The sequence below is a fragment of the Micrasema longulum genome, unplaced genomic scaffold (assembly GCF_059751315.1).
Source record: "Micrasema longulum isolate JH-2025_06_02 unplaced genomic scaffold, ASM5975131v1 h1tg000818l, whole genome shotgun sequence".
In the NCBI taxonomy this organism is placed as follows: domain Eukaryota; kingdom Metazoa; phylum Arthropoda; class Insecta; order Trichoptera; family Brachycentridae; genus Micrasema; species Micrasema longulum.
The window spans coordinates 1-25,794 of NW_028278010.1; the positions used below are offsets into that span (position 1 = coordinate 1).

General features: G+C 34.8%; 1 protein-coding gene across 1 annotated transcript in view; it reads right to left on the reverse strand.

Annotated features, from left to right (window-relative positions):
* Nucleotides 1-68: 68 nt before the first annotated feature.
* Nucleotides 69-25,794, reverse strand: part of LOC148278851 (collagen alpha-1(XX) chain-like) — a gene marked incomplete at its 3' end in the record, with an annotated part of 41,929 nt that continues 16,203 nt past the window's right edge. The window contains exons 3-11 of the mRNA XM_088230775.1: nt 16,376-16,467; nt 15,276-15,465; nt 12,710-12,929; nt 10,871-11,062; nt 7,424-7,492; nt 6,904-7,005; nt 5,486-5,602; nt 2,931-3,047; nt 69-230 (exon numbers count right to left, since the gene is read on the reverse strand). Coding sequence (XP_088086901.1) covers nt 69-230; nt 2,931-3,047; nt 5,486-5,602; nt 6,904-7,005; nt 7,424-7,492; nt 10,871-11,062; nt 12,710-12,929; nt 15,276-15,465; nt 16,376-16,467 — 1,261 coding nt within the window. The remainder of the gene's footprint in view (nt 231-2,930; nt 3,048-5,485; nt 5,603-6,903; nt 7,006-7,423; nt 7,493-10,870; nt 11,063-12,709; nt 12,930-15,275; nt 15,466-16,375; nt 16,468-25,794) is intronic.

Genomic DNA, 25,794 nt, shown 5'->3' on the forward strand with positions numbered 1-25,794 from the left:
GTTTAATCTCGATTTTTTAGACTAGTATGAATAGTTAACTTGACGATCGACACGGCAGTTTTTCTTACCGGTAGTCCATTACCACCCGGTTCCCCTTTGGCCCCCTCGGGACCCTGGAGCAAAGATCCATTGATTGTGGTCTGGAGACCTGGAGGACCCATCTCGCCTGGCACTCCTGGTCGCCCAATCAGCCCGGGCTCCCCTTTGAGACCTGGTACTCCAGCAATACCCTAAAAAAATTAAGATAATTATAAATTATAAAGAGAACAAGCATAGAATTAAGAATAGTCCAGAAACCGCATACGCACATCAAACAGAAGGTGACAAAACTACTCATAAATGAGTAGGTTTAAGTTTTGACCTATTAGTTTTAGTGTAGACGTCGCTCAGTACGCAACTCCTGATTTAAATTTAACTATGCCGTGTCCTTCTAAAGTGTAGAAATACTGCTGGGATCAAGAAGAAACAGGATGGTATCACATTTCATGTGTAATTAGCAAACAAATGTTTAAGTAGCAAATGCATTACTTAAAAATTTAATTATTTTCCATCTGTCAGATTGTCGAAGAAACAAAATGGAAATGTTGTTAGTGTTCCCAGGGTAGTATTTTTTTTACTAAAAAGAAAGAAAGAACTTATGAAAATTAGACCTATGATTAAACGCAGTGGGAGACATTCGAACGACATTATCGTAAAACATCAAATATTATTTAACATGATTTAAAAATATCCGTTTTATGTCAAATAATATTTGTTTTATATTTAAAGTTCAAAGTTCATTAATTCAATTACTCTTATTAAATGACCCTTTACATATCAACCCTGCTGTGTCAATCAATGTTTCCGCGTGCAAAATAAAATTTTAGAGAAATTAACAGATTGTTTTTTTTTACCTTGCATTTGTGTTATGATTATTTTTTTTTCCCATCGCATTGTGTCTAATAACCCCCCCCACTATGCAAAAGTAGAGCATAGTGGGGGGGTTATTAGACATAATGCGATGTATTCAAATATGATTCTACGCTCCTTCTGGGCTAATTCTTAATTCTATGAGAACAAGTATCAAATCAAACACAAAATGATATGAGGAAGAAGACGATGTAATAACAGTTGCCAAAATGCTGACACTAACAAAATTATTCCTAAGGAATACAAACTCTGCAGATTAATGAGGAGGATATAGACAGAATCGTTGTCCCCACACCTCGGATCCAATGTCTCTGTTATTTTTTTTTATTATTAACATACTCACACAGGGCAGCACATTTCCAATAAATATTATACTAGCTGACCTTTTGACCCGACAGACGTTGTCCTGCCCGAACGTTGGCTTGCCTTGGAAAAAGAGGTACTTGTTTGTGATTAAATTTCGAAAAGAAAAATTGTTAATATTCAAATATCAAATTGAATTAGGTACTTGTTTATGGTTGAATTCTAAAACATAAAATAAATATTTTTTCAAATATGGCATTCTTTTTGCAAACGTCAAACTCCGGTCTTCTCACCAACAGAGGAGTGTACTTATGTGGGAATACGATTTTTAAAAATGTATTGAATTTAATATTATTTTAGTATTACCAAAAATCTAGTAAAAATAAATAAATGGATAGAAATTATAAGGAATTTAAGGAAAAATCTGATTGAGATCCATAAAAAACAAATGCTGTTTGTAAGCATTCAAAAACAAACTTTTTTTATACACAAAAAAACAAAATCTTTCAATTTTTTTGTCAATGCATTCTCCTCGAACGCAATCCTGGTAGATCGATGAATAAAACATTTATGCTCTTTACTTCTTTTTTACAAATTATATTGAAGATTTTCATATCTACGAACACGCACAGCGCAAAGATCTACATTTCTCTGAAAACCGCACGTAAATCGGTTAAGCCGTTTAGAAGGCGTTCAGTGACATCACACGTACAGAGGAATTATATATATAAAGATATATCTTTTCAGCATAAGGCTTCTGGTTTTAATGTTGCTGGAAAGATGTGACATTTTGTCACCCACTCGACAATAGTCGATTGGGCATCTCGATTGCTTTGTCATAATGCTTTTCTTGAAAATCCTCCGGCAATCCAATAACAAAGACGAATGAGAAAGTGGCAACACTAGCAAATCCGTATTTATCTATGGCCTATGGCTCTCCTGCCCCACGTAAATTTTTATTGTTTCTTGACTTCTTCCGTTTAATTTTTTGTTTACGGAATATTATGAAAAAAATTAAAGAAAACTACACGTTATTAGTTATATTTTATATTTATTTCATGAATTTTAAAAACATATCGCATAATATGTATCTCAAATATGTATTTTGACATTGGCGAGCGATAAAATAATTTTGAAATCATGTTCCTAGTGAAACTTCATTTGATAATGGATTTAAAATAAGTACAGTTGTATTTGCCGCTCATTTTTTGATACGTCATCATCATAACATTGATCAGTGTTGTAAATTTTTAGTTAAAATACAACCAAAATACCTACTTGTCATTCAAACATGAATGCCGAGCGTTTTACAAGAAAGAAGTTTGACAGCTAAAGTTACGATGTCGCATTCGATCGTCAATGTCGAGTGTTTTGGGGCACTCGAGATAAAATCGATTGGTTTTCAATCGACTGCATTCGTATGGGTGGTTCACGAATGCTGTCACTCGTCGAATTACGGAAGTCGCATACGATTCTAAAGACAAACGAGTCCAGCATAAGGCCCCCTGTCCCTATCTCTAAACCAGGCATTCTTAAATGGTGACGGTTTAACATCATTTATTGTGATGTCTATTCATTGGCTTTTCGGTGTAGTTTTTGATAGTTAGTACCAATAAAAAAATCGAGAGATATGATTCGTTCAGTCTACTCCAATTCTAAATCCAAATCAGCATTTCTTGAATTATATAAGCATCTGTTCAAAACTCCTTTTTACTTACTGGAAAACCTGGTGTACCGGATACTCCGTCGGTTCCGTTTCTTCCCGGAACCCCTCTGGGACCCGACAGTCCTTGAAGACCCCTAATTCCAGGAAACCCTTGGAGACCCAACAGACCCTGGAAAGAAACTAGCGTAAAACTTTTGTTGACAGTCAATAACTTAGATCATCAAGATCATCATCATTCCACGTTCCGACTCGTAAGTTTAAAAACAATGAAGTACTGTTCATCGATCGGCAAAAAACAATTTATGGCCTTATTTGTCTAATAACCCTTCTTTGTTGTTACCTCAAGACAAGATCTGGACTTTTTTGGTTTGTGATTACAACGATTTAAACGAGCAGTAAATAAATAGTCCATATCTTGTCTTGATGTCTGTTATGTTTGTCAATGCTTCATGCTTCTATTTTTTAATGTTTTTAACTCAGAGTAATAATGCGTAACCTAGAGAGAAGCCTTATCACTATGTTTCATAGAACGCAAGCGATGTTGGTTAGCAACCAATTGGTGGCCATTTTGTTTTATTTGACAACATAAACATAACGGTGCGATCGGATGCTTTTGTATCTGGGTTTAGCTTTGTTTGTAAATAACTTGGATATTTACGTTATAATAAATAAAAATCGAGTATGGTGAATTGCAGTACGTTTGGTTGCAGCAGTAGAAGCGTCAAAGGTGTTAAAGGAGTCAGTTTTCACAGGTAATCGATTTAGAATATTTTTCCATGATTTACATTGATTTTTGGCATTTATTGTTTTCACACGTATATTATGTTGCTTAAAAACTAAGCTTAAGCTTTCCTTATACCAACATATTTACTTAAGATACTATTTTTTCTCAATTTAGGGGATAAAATTATGAATTAAAGTATGTTTACTGTTGATGAAAACAGTTGATTATGGGCAATATGTCAGGGCCGCACTAGGCATCCATATAATGTTTGAGTTTTTATCTAGTAGAGGTCGATTAAAATTTTACTCGAAAATAGCAACGTTAACCTTGAAATCGCATCTAAAATGACGTGTCCAAATTTCAGGCCGCTACGACTCACTATTTCAGAGATGTGACGGACAAACAAACGAACTCTGACATTGGTTCCATGGAGTTGGGATTTATGCTTCAATAAATATAACATAAATATATTGTGAATAAAATGAATAAATAAATAAATAAAAAATAAACACAAACATGTATTTTCAGTTTTATAAAACAGATTGGAATAACCCTGCAATGATAAATACACAGGTATATATTTAAAAGTAATTACAATGCAAATTAATATCTATTTGGCAATTCTCGACCTGAGTACGGCACATTGTTTTGCTGCGAACTGTAGCTAACTTTATACCCAATAGTCATATAATGGTTTTCCTACGTTTGGGCTCCTCTCTAGGTTACGCATTACTACTCTGAGGTTTTTAACTATTTTTATATTGTAATATTAATACCCTATGAATTGTATAAATGGACAATATTCGTTAAATAAATAAACAAAACAACAATAAACTCTTTCGCTAGCCAGCCCTACAGTCTTCTCCCACGTCCCTTAGTTGCCCTGAATAAAGCCTCAAGATCGTCATCGACTGGCATCCAGGACGGCGGGAGCCCGCAGGTGTGAAGAAGAGGCAACTTGGTTTTAAGCTCTCCTGAAGCATCCGCAGTACGTGTCCATGCCAGGTCTACCATCGCATCCTCAAATCGCTTGTTATAGGAGGCCGCTGCGTCCGTTTTCGGAGTTCAATGTTAGTAATTTAACAGAACCACCTTATACCTAATATTCTTCTCAAGTGCTTACTCTCAAAACTAAGAAGTTTGGTATTTTTAGTTTTGGTAAGGAGCTAAGATGTATAATGTGGGAGTACTGCCATTATACAAGCAAGAGTTGAATCATTTCAAAGTATCTTTTTTTAAATATTTTTTTTTATATATATATTTGGACCCCTGTATATAGTGGCCTTACGTGTCACGTACAAGGCTTAGGTACTCGGAAAAAATTGTTTTAGTTTGTCTTGGAAATGGGATGTTCGATCACTGATTTTGGTTTATTACCTTTATGAGTCCAATCACCATTGTTGCAAAGTTCAAGAACAATGGCGCGTGATAACTACGTTTAACTACATTGTGGATATCTGTTAAGGATATTCCATCTTTCCTGCATTCTGCTTCAAGATTATGGCGTTGCAAACTGAAAAATGGGCACTGAAATAACAGATGTTCGATACTCTGTGAAGAAATATCATCGCATGGACAATAGTCATCATTCCTTAATTTAAACCTATATAGTTTACTTCTCATAGCTCCGTGTCCGGTAAAAATTTGGGTCATTTCGAAAGTACTTTGGTGATGATGACGGAAGTTTGCAGCATCAGCCAGCGTTGGGAAAAACATTTTAGTGATTTCATTTCAAAGTATCAGTTTCGACAAAATCAGCCTCTATTATCATTTTGTAAAGCTTCAATCATACAATAATACAAGTAATATAGCAAATATGGCACATTTGTATTAAATATGTCAAGTCTGAGTATATGATAAAGAAAGCATAGTAAAGTAATTACCGCTGGCCCGGGTCTTCCTTGTTCTCCTGTCCATCCCTGGGGTCCTCGAATCCCTTGAGCCCCAATATCCCCTTTAGGTCCGGGAGGACCCATAAGTCCTTGAGGCCCTGGTGGACCCTAAATTATAATAAATTATAAAAATTAAAAATCATTCTACATGAATCTCAGTGTCGTTTTAAAAAGTTTTTCCCATCAACTAAAATTTTATCTTATCTAAATTAAAATTTTCACATTTTTGTGCAGTGTTTGAATCATTTTTAATAAAGTATATTATTCATTCTCAAAGGATGTTGGAATTTTAAAAGTACACCAGTTTTAATCATTAGCTTTATTTATACAAAATCAGCATTTGGTTTTTAAATATTTATTTAAATTTTGTAGATCTGAGAACATGCTTTTGGAAAACTGATGAAACACGTGTATCGGAAAAAGGGAAATCCCAAACAATCTGAATGCTAAAGTTTTTAATATTTGTGGTGTTCAAATTTGTTGCAACAGAGAGAGAAAACATTTTTGAGAAGGGAATATGGAAGTCTAGGCATTTACAGGGCTTATGATCTGTCATTGGCTGGTTTAAGTGGCTATTTTACACACTGTAACATTCACAATTCTGCCTATGTTTGACCATCCACATATCTTCAACTCTTCCATCTGTTGACTTCTGTGAAGTAAAAGAGCTTAAACCTTTATCTTGTGGTGTTCTGCTGGTTACAACATACGGTCTTAAAACCATGTCACTCACTGCCGGGAGTGTCTAAAAAATTAAGTGCACTCAGCAGTCTATGGGAAGGCGAATGTTTGACGTCTTCTTAAAAGACCGAATAAGGAATGAGGAAATTAAAGCGGCCTCCGTGGTACACCACTACAGAGGTTAAGACGCTTGACTCACGCATGGAAGATTCAATTCCTGATGATGATACAAGCTTTGGTATTCTATGCTGTTATTCACCACTGTAATTAGAATTCCTGCCCTATTTTGATACAAAAAAGTAAATAATAATAAATAAGACGCCATATAAAAGCTACTGATATTGCATAAAGAGGGGGAAGACAAAAATAGCATTGGGAGATATGAAATCGATAGGTGGACCCCCAGAATACTGAATTGGAGATCCTTTGAAAATAAGAGGATTGTGTAAAGACCACAAATAGATGGACTGATGACATCATTGAATTTGCGAGACATGGGTGGAAACAGAACAGAGCTCAGGACAAAAAGATATGAACAAAAATTGAAGGAGGCATTTATCCAGCAGTGGAGAGAAACGGGCTGATAAGCAAAAGAAAAAATAGGTATACGGGTGTGTATAATATAAGATAAGTTTGATTATTTTATCCTTTATTACGTAAGATAACATGTTTTAAGGCAGTTTATACATTATTTATATAAAAAGGTTTAAAGCAAAATAAGAATTTACCATAGTTCCGTTAAATCCTGGTGGTCCTTGTGGACATACCATTTCACATGGAGGAGGTTGTATGAGTTTTTCTGCCGGAGCAGTAGCTGCTGGTTGGAATATCTAATTAAAAATATCAACAATATTAATTTAATGAAGTACGTTTTCATTCGGGTCCTAGGTGGCCACCTTGGGGAAAGCCAAAATCGGCAGTGATTTTTTTATATTTTTTATAAAGCGTTTTTATAATTTACCCAAATATTTCAATTTTGGTGGAGTTGTAAATAACTCACTATTAGAAAATGGGAATCAAGTTGGGGTAGAGTGGGGTTCGAACCTCGGACCTCTGATCCGTGAGTCCGCAATACTAGCCACGGGACCACAACCCGCTTCAATTTAATTGTCAAAATTGTTTCAAAAATTGTGCAAATTTAAATATTCAATCACACACAAAATAAGACAATCAGTTGTTGCATTTAAAAAGAAGTCGAGTTTGATAGCTCGTTGCTTGCGAGTTTATTCATTATGAGTTTATGCTTACCGGTAACTCTTCGCAATGATCTTTTTCGGCTGTTGCGTCACAACTCACAACCATCCATTGGAGATCAATCTAGAATAAACAAATTTTTAAATTTTCTATTCATTAATCGTTCAAAGAAATCAGACAGGAAGAAAGTTCATCCATAAGTTTTTTGTGTAAAGGAAGTCGATAGATAGAACGAGAAGAAAACACCAAACTGTAAAGGTTTGAATGAAGAATTGAAATTAGGAGCAGCTTAAATCATGAATATTTTTAAATGATGGCTAGTTTTGTTATTACGATTGTAGTCACAAGTTTTTTTTTCTAGTCACAAGTTTTGCAGAAGATTGCAAGTAAAATTTCATTTTTTTATTACGATAGCCATTGACGTATTAAAACATACAGGCATAGAATTAAGAATAGTCCAGAAGGAGCGTAGAATCATATTTGAATACATCGGACTGTGTCCAATAGTTCCCCCACTCAGACACACTTTCGCCGCGCGCATACGTTAAGTCGCCGGGTAATGTTGCTTGATGGGAAAAAAAATTAATCACAACACAAATGCAAGGTTAAAAAAAAGCAATCTGTTAATTTCTCTAAAATTTTATTGTGCACGCGGAAACACTGATTGACACTACAGATTATATAAATAAAGGGTCATTTAATAAGAGTAATTGAATTTTTGAACTTTGAACTGAAAATATAAAACAAATTTTATTTGACACAAAACGGATACTTTTATATCATGTTAAATAATATTTCATGTTTTAAAGATAATGTCGTTCAAATGTCCCCCACGGCGTTATTTAATACGAGGTCTAATTTTCATTAGTTCTTTTATTAAATGAGCAAAGTAGGGTTAAAAAAAATCTACCCTGGCAATACTAACGAAATTTCCATATTGTTTCTTCGACAATCTAACAGATGGAAAAACAATTTAATTTTTAAGTAATTCATTTGCTACTTAAACATTCGTTTGTTAATTACACATGAAATGTAATGCCATCGCGTATTTAGTCGTTCTTCGACAGGTGTGACGTTTAGAATCGAAATAAAAATGCCTACTTGTATCCAAACCTTTCAGATAAATATTGTAAAACTGATTGTACAACTTTTCGTTTGTAAATATTTGTTCATGAACGATTTACAAAGCTTAAAACAATTTTTTTTTTAAACGTCAAACTACGCCTAGCGGCGCAATTGCGAAGCTCTTTTTAGTAACAGTGGCGCACTGATGAGAATACGTTTTTAAAATGTAATTAACGTGAGTTAATGTTATTTTTTCGTTCTTAAAAATCCAGTGAAAATAAATAAATGAGTCGATATTATAAGGAATTTAAGGTAAGAACCCGATTGGGATCTACCAAAAACGAATATTGATTGTTAACTTAAATACACTTTTTATTTTATTTGCCAAAAATGGGTAACATTTCATTTTTGGTAGCATTTGCATTGCATTTGCTCGTTGAACGCAGTTTTGGTGTAAATAAACTGTACTAAGTAACTATGGGTAACGTAATAGTAACGTGTTCGTGTCACTTTTTTTAAAAATATTTTACTCTATAGGCTATGTATCAGTGGCGAATGGTGATTTTATTTACAGGTAAGCTTTAAAAAATATATATTAGTACCTACATAGGAGGTACATAATATAATGTAAGTAATATTTACTATAAATTGATATTTTTCTGTGGTTCTGTGTGATACAACAAATCTAATCCATGAAATCAACTCAAACGATGTAACTTTGTGATATTATAGAGATATATTATCCACTACTTTAATATGTAATTCATTAAAAATAAATAAAAAATACCACTATGGATTCAGTCGATATTAGGTATTCAATTGAAATGTCAACTGGCTGAATTGTTCTAGTAATTAATAGTGCTAAAAACGGTCGCGTGGAGCGCTATATGTCCTGCAATATGACGAATGAAAGTAATTATCGTCTTATGTCAAAAGTACCATCTCAAAGAAAAAAAAGTCCTTAAGAAACAATGTTTGAAATGCTGTTTTCAAAATCAAGAATCTTCAAATAATTTGTGTAATCTGCAAGTTTAATCTAGGAGAAAAAACCCGCACAAAATATAGTATACTTATTTGTGTGAAAAAATAAGCTGGAATAATCGGCCAGTTTCTTGGCTCACCACAGGCGCTGGCGCGCTTTATTAATATTAGGATAAAAATACAAATGGTGGAAATGATTTGAAATAAATATTAATTATTTATTTGTTTTTCTGTAAATAAAGTTACAATAAAACATTATTATGGTTAGTCAAATATAATAATAAGCTGCGCATAATCGCTTCTATACCCGGTTTGCCCCTGCCTATGTATTATATGTCAATGACGATAGCATTATTTAATAACTGTATGTTAATTTGGAAACAATAGTATCTGATTTTCGTAAATCAAGATTTAAAAGTAAATTCTGGAAAATAGCATAAAATATGGGCTTATAGACTAAGAAAAGCAATGGGCCATCACAGAAGAAAATATGGAATTCAAAAGCACTTATTGGAGCATTTGTAATTAATTATAATCTCTAGTAAACAGCAAAACGTTTAAATCTGCCTTGAAAAGCTGGGATAAGTAAGGTATAAGGAGTCTAGACCATCTCAGAGAGATTTCAGTATAGAAGGAAGCAAGTGTTCTAGAAAATCTAACCAATGTGAAAATACCTTGGACAAACTAAATCTTAATCGAAGAACACTTCTTTACTCACCGCATGAGGTACCTGGAGACAAAAATACAATAGAAATTAAATACAGACATTAAATTGATTGGGGAATATCACAGTTTCATACAAAAAAAATGCGCGATTTGATGGTTTTGCACAATCAAAAGTGATTGCGCCACTCGCCAAATAGCGGATAGACTGATTTATCTGACAAATATTGATTTTTTGTTGGTTCGCAGAATTCAGCGTTGCTTTGTGTTATCTTAACTTACTCTACCACCGAACCCCAATACAAATTAATGCAATTACCCACCTTGTACTGGGCTTCTTCCAACCTTAATGATCGAACTTCTCTGGTCGCGGCAGGTTCTATCAGATCCTGTGGTCAGATTGGTAATTGTCGGTTTTTTTATGATAATTCACACGGTAACACGACACAGTGAATTGTAATGACTTATTGATCGCTATAATAAATTATAAGCGATCGCGCTGGGAATATCAAATCACATATATTCGCTGACACTTCAGATCGTATTGGGCCGGAGAAAAAAATATTGTACCCACAGAAGAATAATTACAACATTCTAACTAGGGCTCAGTCAGTAGTAATAAATTTAACACAGCAACCTATTAAAATGTGCAATGCACAATAAACATACCAACGCAACCAAAAAGGTTCGAGTATTGCGATGAACTAAAGTATTTCTTAATTTCCATTTTTTTTTCTTTGAAGGATTACGTTTCTTATTTTCCTATGTTCTTACGGTTAGTTTTTAAAATACATTTTGTTTATTTACCATTTCCGCGGTCTGTGCCAGCGACACGTAGCCTTTGGGATCTAAAGCTGGGACGATCAGTGGGGCATCTGCAAGAGTGTTGGATGTCCCGGAGCTGACGGGGGTGCAGTCCACCCAAAGAAAGGCGGTTCCTCGCTGGACGGTCAAAACAAGCTTGTGCCAGGATTTGTCGAATACCTGGGCAAACAAACATCATTCATTTAGTGTATATGGTGATAGAAGTAAAACAGAAGCATGTATTGCCGATAAAAAAAATGCGAAGGGCAATTTAGAAGTGACCGACCGAAACAAGTCAAAACCGAAACTGAAATTTAGGTATTTTTATTTTATCTTTTTGTTGCACAATTGGTCGCACTGTATACTCAGGCAATTGAAACCCTTATCTACAACTGTAAAATTACCACCATTTTCCAGTGGCGGCTGAAGGGGTTAAAAATGGGGGGACATTTATTTACTTAATAGGTAGGTACATGTGTATTTCACAATAATTTTCACACATTTTTTTTACATGGGTTTTTCCAATATAATACAAAAATAATGAATAAAATAATTGATTTTGAAATATAGAATTCTTTTTGCAAAAATTTTAACACTGCTTTATTACCAACAGTGGTGCATTTTGAGTAAGAATCCTTTTTTACAAAAACATATCAAATGTCAGTTAAAATTATTTAAGCATTACTAAAAACCATTAAAAATAAGGAAATATGTAGAAATTGAGAAATTGTAAGTATTCAATCAATAGTTATTTGTAAATGTTAAAGTACAATCTTTTTTAATTTACAAAATAACCACATCCTACGAATTTTTCAATATATGCATTTTAGTCGAAATCAACCTTGGAAAATCGATGAAAAACACATATATGCTTCTAATTTTTTTTCCACTCAACATATTGAAGATATTATTATTTAAAAATCTTAAGGACGTTAATTAGAAAATTTGGCAGCACGTAAATCTTTCAAGCTATTTTCGAATTTTTGCGAAACTATTCACCGCGATTAATTTTTACATAGCAAAAATATCGGGTTTCCGATACTTGAAATTGTCGGGTTGATTAAACATTGAATCGAGTTGTGGTCTCGTGGCTAGTGTCTCGGACTCACGGCTCAAAAGTCCGTGGTTCGAATCCCACTCAACCCCAACTTGATTCCCATTTTCTAATAGTAAGTTATTTACAACTCGTTAAAAGTGGCCCTCAAAATGAAATATTTGGGTTAATCATAAAAACGCAAATATTTCTTTAAAAAAAAATTAAAATATCGAAAACATACCGGTATTAAAGAAATAGTCCGATGGTCATAAAATATAATATGTCAATTTTGTTATTTCCAGAGTACCTATTCATATGTCATATTCCCACCCGCAGAGAGCCATGGAAAGGAGAATGCTGGGTATTTGGTCTGATAACATAAGACGAGTAGCAGGAAGTGGTTGGATGCGGTTGGCTCAGGATAGGGAAATATGGCGACTAAAGGGGGAGGCCTATGTTCGACATTGGACAAGAGACGGCTGATGATGATGATGATGATGATTCCCACCCGCATGCAGGCCAAAGTCGTATGGTATATTGCATTACTTGAAAATGAAGACAGTTCGAAATTCTCAATCCCCCATTTCTTTGTATTTTATTGGAGGTTGGTATTTACTTTATAGGTTAATGTTTTAAAGAGAAACTTTTTATCAAAAACAATACGGGTAAATTGCAGCCGAATGTAGCAAAAATGTAGCAAAAATGCAGCCTCATAGTAAGGAAAAAAATAAGCTGTTGCATTTTTTGTTTTTATCTTTAAAGTTTTAAAATTTTCCGGTTGTTTTACTCACTGGAGCATCGTTAAACGTGACCTCCTGCAACGTCTCCGGGCCGGCCATGGTCAGCGTCAGGGCGCGGCTGCGGGGCTCCAGCGCCACCCGCAGCTGGGGGGCCCCCTCGGCGTCGCGCGCGGCCAGCAGCAGCCAGGGCTTCCGCCCCGCGACGGGGCGCCTGGCGCGGAACGTGCACACGAGAGAAAAGTCTGACGGCAGCCCTTGCGGGAACACCTCGCTGCAAAGTAAAGAGGCTTAAGAAGTGGGTAACCTGAGAGCTGAATGACCGCTAACGCCAAACTCTCTTCATTGCTTTGCTGAGACCAAACAATAACATAGAATTTATTATAGAAATTAAAAAAAGGAAGAGTGATAAGTAAATCCACTAATGCCGACCTCGTGGTGTAATGGTCAGCGCGTTCGCCTACCATTCAAGAGGTCTCGGGTTCGATTCCCGACATGGCTGATAAGGAGTATACTAGAATATTTTATAGTCCCTGGACTGGTACCTGAAGCGTGAGACTGATCATTGATCATCTTACCTTCGTGTAACAAAAATGAACAAGATACGCTGAGATTAGTGTACCAATGCAGTGCCATATGCACCGTTAGGTGCGGAAATAGAATAATGATGACGAATAATGAAATGAATTAGGAATAATTCAAGACCGGTTTCATCCCTTCCACAACATCTTTTTTTTTTTTTCAATTATAAGCCCTTACGGATTACATACATAAAAAAAACGCTCTTTTTTATTCATAATCTACTTTTAAAATGTTTACTTAAGGTTGTCTGAGTCTTTTGTTTAGTTTTGTCTGCTAGTTTATTGTATAATTTCAGTAACTGGTTTATTAATTAGTCTCGACTGTCCTTGTCTCGTTTTAGAAAGTTGTATACGATATTGTTCGAGAATTCGTATCGTGTCCATGTTTACTTCAATCTTTTTTCAAGTTTTAGTTCTTTGTTTACAATTATACCAGTGGCTAAATTATGAATAAATTTTAAGGGTTCTAGTAGAAAGAGTTAAGTTACATTTAATTGTTTAGTTTCGTTAGTTGCTGTTAGATAAGGGAGATCATATTATACTATCTTTAATATTTTATTTTACCGTCTTTATAATCTGTTTATGTCATTTTGATTTCATGTACCCCATAGTAGTTGCATTTGGCATATTTTAGTTTTTACATAGGATTCGCAAATTATAATTTTTCAATTTTTGGAACAAAGTTTTCAATTTAAAAAGAAGACCCTATAATATCGCTACATTGCTGAGTAAATTGTTGATATGAATTATCCATGTCAATTGTCCGTCTATTGTTAGTCCTAACTATTCAATTTCAGTTAATCGTTCATCATTTATGTAAGCATCTATTTTATGTCATTTTTTCTAGATTCAAAATGGATAAATGATTGAGATTGACAATAACATGGAAATTTTGAGTCAGCTCGTAACTTGCAATGAGAAATGGATCTTATACGACGACCGTAAGCATTCATTGGAGCCAATTTGTATCATCCTTTTTGGGTGATCCTGTGTAGATTGGACGTTCGGCTAACGTTGCAGGAGCCATCTTCAGGATAAACTATTCGTTGTGTAAAAATAAGATAGTAAAAGAGGCAAATGAAATACACAGACTCCTGGCTTAAATTAGACTCAACATGGTTCCCGGCATCACTTCTTCTTCTTCGATGGCGCTACAGCCCAAATCAAGCCTTAGCCTCCTTCAACTTTTGCCTCCAACTCCCCCTGTCCTCAGCAGCCATTTTCCAATTTGCAACTTGTAGAAGCTGTGCTGCATATTTTTTTTACTTCATCCTCCCATCTCAGTCTGGGTCTTCTGATTCTTCTTTTACCTCCTGTATGCCCAGTCATAACTTTCTTAGTTACTCGCACGTCAGGCATTCTTTGTACGTGTCTGGCCCATCTCAACATGAGCAGTTTTATGTGCGTTCAGATACTAGGGACTTCATATATGCTGTACAATTTGACATTATGCCTAATGCGCCACTCTTCTTCATCTTTCATGGGACCTCAGATTCGGCGAAAAACTACCGTTTTAAACATATCCAGCATCTCAGCCGACTTTACTGTCAGGGTCAGTGCTTCGTATACGCCAATGCAGCCCTTATAATGGTCTTGTACAGGTTTATCTTTTTTTCCTATGGACGCTTCTTGACTTAAACACTGGCAGCAAGGAGAAATATGTTATGTTGCCTGTTTCTTTATTTCTGTAATTTCCTCGTTACCTTCCGTGAGAAGAAAGCCTAAGTACGCAAACTGGTCGACGCAAACTGGTCGACTGCCTCAAAGGAGTAACTATCTCTGAACTGCACGCTACTTCTTGCTCTGTTGGATGGGTTTCGACTTTGAGTGATAAAATTTGTTTTACCTTCATTAATTCTCAAGCCCACCTTGCGCGCAGCGGTTTCCAGAGGGTAGAAGGTTTCCTTGACGGTTGTTAAGGATCTTCCAACAATATTTAGATTATCTGCATATCCGACGATCTGATTACTCTTAAAACATATGTGGGAGCCAGTATCGATGAATGTTCTGACATAGGTGACATTTCTGTCTTACAGTACCTGGTGACTTGGGTGAGGTTCGAGTTCCTGTCCAGCCTGTAGGCAGTTTGGAGTCGGCTGGACCCCCTGACCCTAGATACTCCGGGATACCTCGCCCTGGCGCCCGGCAGGTCCAGCCCAAACCGGCGGATAAGGTCCAAACTGTGGAGGTCTGTATCGCAGGGACGTTTGGCTTCACCGGACATGAACTCTGTGGGACATTAGGCGAATTAATCAATTCAAAACACTGAGGTATAATTGAATAGAGATGATGCTTCATAGAACGATATTTTGAAAGCATGTTCTAAAAATGAGCATGGTCGCGTCAACATTTCCGTGCTAAACGCGTAGTAGAGCAAAAAAGACCATTATTAATTTAACTTTTTGTACAGAACGTTAATTGTACATTGGCGGGCTTATTGCCAGATGACAGTTTCATCCAACCAACCAATAAAATAACAGTGTTATTGTATAATTTAAATTTAACAAAAGAAACTAAAATGAAAAGATAGATATACAAAAATATACAAAGATATACAAAAATAGAAATAACTGTATTTGTATATAAATTACCAGAAATTAATACTATTACTCAACGAAAAAAGGAAGAAAGAGAAAAGTAGGAGAGATTATGGAAGAAAAAGGAGATGTTTATTCAGACGTAATTTAAACAGAGATACTGTAGTAACATCTTTGACAAGGGATAGAGGATGATTCCATAGTCGAGTCACATGGACACTTTATGAGTTAGAAAAGAAAAGGAGGTGTGAGTGTGGGTGTGTATTAAGAGGGTGCTTTGAGAATTAGAACGAAGAGGTAAACCATTAACTAATTGACTAAGCGTTGAAATTTTATTTGATTTTGGCCATTTCACTGTGAATTTAAAACTGTACGTCGCAGCTTTTTACTCTGCTTCATATTTACTGACTACAAGTTAAGTTCCGGAACTTGCTCGTTGGTGTAACCAAGTTGGGGAGATAGCCGAGGGATACCTTTACTCGGCGGTACATGCTGCAGAAAACGGAGATGGAGACGTTTTGTGCTGGCCATAGGTACCACCATAGATCACGACCCCTATTATGAGGAAACGACGGAGAAAAAAGAATAAAATATGTACTCACGTCCACCTACATTTGTGAAGCAGATTAAGATGAATGTCGAAACAAATGTCAGCTTCTGTACCATCGTGGCAAACTGCTCCAACCTTCCAAACCTGCAAAAAAATATAAGAAAAGTAATGTTAAATCATAGAATTATAATATTTTTTATTTATATATACGCCCAATGGGCATTTTTAATGACATATTTATGCATAGAAAATTATTATAAAGGAAAGTAGAAACACACAATGGTAGAGGACTTGGTGGGAGTAGAAGCGGGAGAGAGGTGTTTATAATTGAATTTGATTCAGTGATCGTTTGAAAGAGGACAACTTGTTATCAAAGAAATCAAGACTGGTATGTTTGTTGGTAGACCTAAGAATTCTGGGCATAGGGGAATGAAAACCATAGTTAGTTCTATGGTTATCGGTATGAAAGTGTAAATTTTGTCTAAGGTTGGGATAAGTTGGGATATTTAATTTTATTGAGCTCAGTAGTTCAAGCGCATCAAAGAGTGAGTTGAGAATTTTAAACAGGACTAGAAGGTCGGATGTATTTCGACGGTCTTGAAGAGAAGATATATTTAAGCTAGTTTCTAACTCATTATACATATATTGGTCTCTGGATAAGCCCAACCTCCAGCCTATCTTTCTTAAAAATCGATGTTGAACTGATTTAATATTTTTGATGTGAACATCATTATATGGAGACCAGATAACAGAGGAATACTCTAGGTGCGGGCGAACTAGGGAACAGAAGAGAGTTTTAAGGGTATGATATTTTTGAAGTCAGTTCTGTTAATAAATCCAAGGAGTTTTAAGGATTTATTGATAACATGTTCAGTACAAATTGTAAAAGAAAGTTTAGTGTCAAGTATAATACCTAAATTTCGTATACTAGACACAGATGATAATATTTCATCGTTCAGTTAGTAGTCATAGATGCGCGGATGCGGTTTCTGGACTCTTCTTAATTCTATGTTTATGACCTTAATTACTTTAAAAATGTTTTTTTTAAAGTTTTTTTATAATTAGCGTTCTTATAATTTACCTTATAATTTACCCAAATATTTCAATTTAGGCGGCCATTTTCAAAGAGTTGTAAATAACTCACTATTAGGAAATGGAAACCAAGTTGGGGTAGAGTGGGGTTCGAACCTCGGACCTCTGATCCGTGAGTCCGCAACACTAGCCACGGGACCACAACCCGATATTATTATATTTCCCTATTCTAAGTGCAAACATAAACCAGCCACCTGTAAATACTTAGACTTATATATTCTCTTCTCTAAAATGCTATTCATCTCTGTGTAATATGTGAATCGATTAATCATTGCGTTTTTACAAAAAAGAATATAAATTACTATGGATACCAAGATCTAACTCTGTTCGAGACACTCCCAAAACGCGTTAACTGGACAATGAAAAGAAATTTGTCATAAAAATCAAAACTGACGTATATTTATAATACTCGTATATTTGGTGTATTAATTTACATGGAAAATTTTAATAAATTATCTGTTCTGAATCGTAGAACTTTATACAAAGGTGTTTTTTTGTCGTGTTAGAACTTTTGATCGGTAATACATTTTTTTAAATGTCAAATGTATAATTTGCAATACAATAGTAATTAACATATTTCAACAAAGATGATGAACATTGTCTTCAACCATTTAGACATTCTCTAAATATTGTTAATTTATTATTTATTCATTTATTAAATACGCTGAGAGGGCTTTTACAAGACAGGTACAAAATTTTAATTCGAGCGTTTCACTCAATTTATTTATTTATTTTATTTATTTATGTATTTCACTGTTTTAAAGGGTACAGAGTTTCTTTGTTTCAGGTCCCGACTAGCTAGGAAGTTCCTGTGTTTAGGAAGGACCTTCTTTTTTACATGTGTTTTTTTTTATTTCATTAAATGATGCTTAATAACTTCAAATAATAATAATAACATTAGAAAAAATCAATACAACTATAAATTAGAAAACATACCGATAATAATAAAAATTGAAGCATAAATATACATTTGAAAATATATCGTTAATAATTGAAAATTGAAGAACAAATATAAATAAGAGAATATACCATTTATAGTTAGAAAATTAAATATACGTGTAAATACTAGTATAAATAAGAAAAATAAAATATATGTAAATTAATAAACATAAAAAGTAAACAATATTTTGAGTTTGTCCAAATTTTTGTAGACAAGAACTGGATTCAACTCCCTGGGGAGCTGTTTTTATTAACATATTACAACAGAGATAAAGAACATTTAAGAGAAGGTAATATAGAAGTCCAGGCATCTACAGGGCTTATGACCTGTCAATGGCTGGTTTAAGTGGCCACTTTACACACTGTGTAACATTCACCATTCTGCCTATATTTGAACATCCACATTTCCTCAACACTTCCATCTGTTGACTTTCGTGAAGTAAAGGAGCTGAATTCCTATTGTGCAGATGAGATTCATCCGGCTGAACCAAATCACCTACCAGCTCCTTTACTTCACGAAAGTCAACAGATGGAAGAGTTGAGGAAATGTGGATGTTCAAACATGGGCAGAATGGTGAGTGTTACACAGAGTGTAAAGTGGCCACTTAAACCAGCTAATGACAGGTCAAAAGCCGTCTAAGTGCCTAGACTTCCATATTTTCTTCTCAAAAATGTTTTCCCTCTCTGTTGAAATAAATTTAAATATGAATTACTCCCTAGGGAGGAAATCCAGCCAGTCTGCAAGCATTTGGACATACTCAAACACCGAAGGTAGGTTTTTATGTATACTTTATTTTGGCGTCAATAAGTCATATTCCGTTTTTGGTGGAATTTTCTAAGCTCGTTTCTAATACACTTCATTATTTTTTTGGTATGTGTATTTTTGTACATACACAAATCTGGATTTCTCCCGAGGGGGAGTAGGTATATATATTAAAGTAATATGCTAATTAAAAATACTTAACTTCAATATCAATACATAGATGGTGCTCCAACATGCTAGTGAATGCTTTCTCATTTAATAAGATATATACAAGAATCAAAATGGTACCAGTGTCGATATTCGCTAATAAGCGGAATGGGGAATGTTGTAAAAAACGTAAAGTGGCCACTCAACCCAGCCAATGACAGGTCATAAGCCCTGTAAACGCTCGAATATCGATAATCCTGAATTTGAAAAAATTCTACCTCATCTCTGTAGGAATATTGATAAAAAAAAAATCTAATACACTTATTTGTTCATAAATTTGTATAAACCACTTATTTTTTTTAATTACACTTCGACCGGTTTCGAGGTTACTACCTCATCGTCAGGAATTCAACTAATTTATAATTACACGCGTTGCTATTTATATAATAAAATATTGTATGAAAGAGACAGAAAATTTAAAGAAAGAGAGAGAAAGAAGATAAATAAATCATAACGGGAATAGTTTTAAAAGAGGACTCGATGTTAAATTTAATTGATTATTTATTATTTGAAGTTTTTGATTAATGGCTTTACTAATTTCTAATCGTTCTAAATTATCTAAACGAAAACCATTTTTATTGACATGCAAAATTTCTACACACGTTTCTTGATTAAATTCATGGTTTTCGGATATAAGATGATTTGCGAATTCTAAAAATTACTATTACTCAGACATCTTATATGTTCTTTGATTCTAACTTTAAATTTACGTGAAGTTTTTGCAATATAGAAATTTGGGCAATTTAAACAATTTAATTTATAAATTCCCGAATGATTTAATTTGTCATCCTTATCTTTACAATTTGTTAATATTTTACCTATGTTATTATTAGTATAAAAAGCTTTTTTCGCTCTTCGCTCTTCGTTTCTAATACCCCAGTATATCGGCTTCCGTGTCTTCCTATTTTAATGACCCCTCAGCTAATAAGAGTCCGATGATGATGATGATAATAATTTATTGACGATGACTTGAGCAGTCAGGAATTTCTCCCTTCAACTGTGCTTCTATTTGCTTCTAAGTGCTTCTATTATTGGTTATGGTATTGACCTCCACCCGGGAAGTATGTATATTGAATTGAAGACCATTTTTACAGTTAAATTTACGATATTTTTATGATCTGTGACAGCTTTGCGCCAACAGACGACGTGACATGCTTATTAATTTAAGTAAAATCAATGACAAATGAACTTACACAATTTTGCAAAAATAACAATTTTCAAAATATTTTAACGTATTAGGTGTTAACATAAATTGTGTGCATTTTTTTCCAAATTAAAAAATGTGCACCAAAAAAAAAAGATTGAGACTATAAAGTCATTCAAAATAATATTTTCTACTCTACAAGATATTGAGTTTGCTTCAACGTTACATATTTTATTACAACCCTTTAAAATAGAATAATAAGTCGTCATCGTCATTAACATTCCCTTTTCGCACATAATGCTGCATAGGGCACTGCATTAGTACACCAATTGCAGCGTATCTTGATCATTTTTGTTACATGAAGGTAAGGTGGTCAGTCTTACGCTTCAGGTACCAGTCCAGGGACTATGAAATATTCTAGTGTAAAAACAGCCTTTTAAATAATATTTCATATCAACCATATCGGGAATCGAACCCGAGACCTCTTGCATGGTAGGCGAATGCACTGACCATAACACCACGAGGCCGACAATATTTTTTTTTTTTATAAAGAAATATTTGCGTTCTTATGATTTGCCCAAATATTTAATTTTGAGGGATATTTTCAACGACTTGTAAATAACTCACTATTAGAAAATGGGAATCGAGTTGGGGTAGAGTGGGATTCGAACCACAGACCTTCGGTCAGTGAGTCCGAGACACTAGCCACAGGACCAAAACCCGATTGCCACAAAATGATAAGTACACGAAAGTAAACATTTTAGACACCTCTTTTTGTTCGCGTTCAATCGAGGGAATAAAGCTGCCGATATTTGCGCAGATTGACAAATTTGTTGGTTTTTTTTTTATTTGTCCTTTTTTTTATTGAAAAATAAATACTAGCGTTTGTATAATTTACACAAATATTTAAATTTTGACGACCATTTTCAACGATTTGTAAATAACTCACTATTAGAAATTGGAAATCAAGTTGGGGTATAGTGGGGTCTGAACTCTGAACCATATACCTTGGACACAAAGTCAAACTTAGAAAAGACAACTTTACAGCGGAGTTGACGTTTTCGAAATTAAATATGTTCCAGTACGCGTAAAACGACTAATCGAATCAAGTACGAGTATATTGCCAGTGACGATATACGGACTAGAACCACGTCTGCGACACAGAAAAGTAGCCAGAAATAAAATGCACGCAACGACCCATGGAAAGGCTGTTGCTCGGTGTATGTCTAAGGATAATAAATTAGGGGTCGAACTGGAGTCGTAGATATCATGAATCGAACAGCAAAAATAAATTGGCATTGGGCAGAACACTTGGCGCGACAAAATGATGGCAGGTGGACACCCAAAAGAATAAATTAAAAGTCTATGGGTAAACAAAAGAGGTATTGGAAAGCCACAAAAAAAACGGGGACCAGAAAGAAGTGGAAACGTTCGGAAGAAGACCTTATCTAGCAGTAAGAAGAACAAGGCTCAAGAAGATATAATTCTAAATTTGTTGCAACAGAAAGGGAAACATTTTTGAGAAGGGAATACGGAAGTCTAGACATTTACAGGACTTATGACATGTCATTGGCTGGTTTAAATGGCCATTTTACACACTGTGTAACATTACCCATTTTGCCCATGTTTAAACATCCACATTTGTCGTGTGGGTGGGGTTCCAATGGAAATTGGAACCAATTCACCTACTAGGCAACGCCTGAAAACAATTTTCCAATTTTTAAACTTCTTCATTTACCAGTTGGTTAATTCAACAATGTTTCGAGTATGTCCAAATGTTGGTAGACAGACTGGATTTCCTAACAATATTTGAACATACTCAAAATATTGTCGAAGTTGGAATTCCTTCAGCTTTGTGTGTAATTTTTTTTTTTTTAAACAATTCTTCAAACTTTATTTTGTAATATAGTTGATTTGTTTCAATTTTCTTCGCAGATGCAAACTGACCGTCGATAATGTAGCTATTGACCAAGGCATGCGGTTCCCATACCTCGGTGTAGAGATTTCTAGAAACAGTGACCTATATACTGAAGTACGAGCACAGACTAATAAAGCCACTGTAACAGCTGGCTGCTTGCGTGACACTATATGGAGAAACAATCGCACGCTAACTGAAAGTAAGGTCAGGATATACAAGACATGCGTCCGATCCATACTGACCTACGGAGAACCACGCGCCGATCATGCTCTAGGACCCGTTTCGTCTGCTTTAAGGTCTGTGAGATTGTTAGGACGATTAAGGTATTTGCATAGGATTGTTTCTACTGTTGGTATTAGGAAAATGGTTTTTGCGAGGAATTCAGTACTATGAAGAAAAGTAATTTCGCCTGAGTTCGATAAGGATCATGTTAGGATCTGTGTTAGGATTTTGCCGGTAGTGTCTTGATGATTTGATGTTCCACTGTGATTTGTTATACATACGTATTGTTTTTCTTCTGATGATTGAGTGCATGTTGTATCGGGCAAATTATTCTAATGTTTCCTATATGTATTTGGGTTTCGTGTCGTTTGATTGATTTGTTTGTATTACTACGTTCTTCTTCCTTTCCGATGCGGGATTTGGAGCGTACGGCCGCGGTCTCAATTTAGAACTAACACTGTATTCCTCCACTGTAATACTGGGAAATTAGAAAAGGGTGATTGTGCTGACCATGTGTATTTGATTGATCACAAACTGACAAAACTGCAGTGAGGGGTACAATGAAAGTTTTTAAAGTTTATTTGTTTTGTTATTTTCGCGGTTTGATTGTAAAGAAATATTAAATTTCCGCTTAATTAGTTTAAAAAAAAAAAAAATTGATATTGATATGCGAAACTGAAGAAAGACTCAAGTCTTTATGAACAGTTTCGGGAAAGGGGTGGATGCTTTCATTGACCCACGGAATGGAAGCGAGAGCCGACACCAACAGAACCAAGAGCCTTCTAAAAGTAGCGGAAATGAGAACCCTACAATCCATTGCTGATAGACCTCTTAGGGATCGAAACCAGAAATTAGACGATAGGGTATGTCTGCGGTGTTGAAAACAGGTGGAAATGGAATGGGAACGCTTCTGGAAAGACCATATGGACCGCAAGGAAGATACGAGGCTCGCGAAAATCATCTGCAGCAGAAGACTACCAGCAGCTCAATCACAGATAATTATCGACGTGCTAATAAGCGACGTGATAACAATCTCTCACCATGGTTGTTTGTCGTATTCGCGATCACAATACAACATTCGTGAACATCTAATATTAAGTGTCAAAATATTTACGTTTCGTGGCGTATAATCCTGCTGCGCAATCACATATTTGAATTTCACCGGTGTAAATATGGAAAATATTCCAAAACTGCTATTTATTATTGATCATGGTATTTATTGCATTTAACCGGCGGTTGGCAAGCCAAATGTCAAGAAAAACAGTCGCCATAGTAATTATAATTTAATTTTTACTATTTTGTATTAGGTACTCCTTACTATTTTGCAAATGCAATATATTGTATTATTTTACTAAAGTAAACACTGATTTTTCGCCAGTGAACTGTATTTATTTACGAGGAAAACAAAAAACAAACCGACACGAGCGTTGAAATAGAGATTACACACGCGTTGACTTATGACTGCGATAACTTAAGCATGTTCATTGTGATCGCTCAAATGTAAAGCATGTTTTTAAGCACGTCGACAGTTATTTGTGATTAAGCTACTGGAAGACCGCCGAAGAGATGGGAGGACAACAACTGCGCTGGTACTCCGAATGCTCTCACGGCCCTAGAAAATACTTTATTTTATTTACATACTAAATACGCGCTATAAAAGCTTTTTCTACGACCGGGAGAGCGGTTGGAATAGCAGCCTTGGGGTGGTATTCTGAATCTTCTCTAAGCCCTAGAAAGTGTTTGATTTGGGAATTTTTGTTTTTGGCATGCACTTGGCTTCTTTTCCGGCCACACTGATAATTAAAAGTCAAATAAATATGAGCGCGTGAAATCAAAAATGACGATTTTAATTTAGAACATTTTTGCGTCCCTAAAAATTACCCAAAACCTTAATTAGGTTGAATTGACCAAATCGTATTAGTTTTTTTTTCCATTTTTTAAACAATTTTGTGTATCATTTGACGTTTAATCATCAGACTGGCTATCTTTATATATAAATCATTCATCTGTACGTGTGATGTCACCGTACTCCTCCTAAACGGCTTAACCGATTTACGTACGGTTTTCAGAGAAATATAGATCTTTGCGCTGTGCGTGTTCGTAGATATTAAAATCCTCAATCGAAAATGTAAAAAAGAAGTTAGGAGCATAAATGTTTTTATTCATCGATCTACCAGGGTTGCATTCGACAAGAATGCATTTGCAAAAAATGGAAAGATGTTTTTTTGTGGGTAAAAAAAGTTTGTTTTTGAATGTTTACAAACAAAATTTGTTTTCTATGGATTGCAATCAGATTCTTTCCTTAAATTCCTTATAATTTCTACCCATTTATTTTTTTTTATTTGATTTTTGGTTATACTAAAATAATATTAAATTCAAAACATTCATTTAAATCGTATTCCTATATAAGTACACCCCTCTGTTGGTGAGAAGGCCGGAGTTTGACGTTTGCAAAAAGAATGCCATATTTGAAAAAATATTTATTTTATGTTTTGGAATTCGACCATAAACAAGTACCTAGGTACCTACTTATCAATGAAATGTCTTTTTCCAAGGTAATAGCAGGCAAGCCAACGTTCGGGCAGGACAACGTCTGTAGGGTCCGCTAGGTATATAATATGAAGCAAAGTGTCGTATTCAAAAATAAAAATCCCCAAATTAATAACTCTCCTGGGGGTAAAGAAGATTCAGAATACCACATCTTAATATTATTATCCCTGGACAGCCCGCCGTCACAAACAGGCCGTACGACCTAGACCAAGAGTAAGAAGAAAAGGGGGATGAAATTATATTGTTTTGATAAAAATAATAATATGTTCAAAAATTGAATATTCAAAACTCACTGTGTTTTGTAGAAAAAAACGTGAAGATGTAATAGACCAGCCTCCTTAATATTTTTCTGTAGCTAATTTTTTTTTTTTACACTAAACATAAATGATAAAACAGAGTATTAAAAAATAAAGCATAATAACATAACAATGAAATACATATTAATAGTAAAAATAGTAAACAAAAATCCCACCAAGGCATGGGACTGTTCGTGGGTATACAAGAAAATGATGTATTTATGCTCCTATAATAAATAATGGACAGTTATAATATTTTTGTGTGACATAAGAAGAAAAAAAAAGATATTCTGTAAAAGATAATACCTATGGTATTTTTTTTATAGTAATTAAAAAAGAA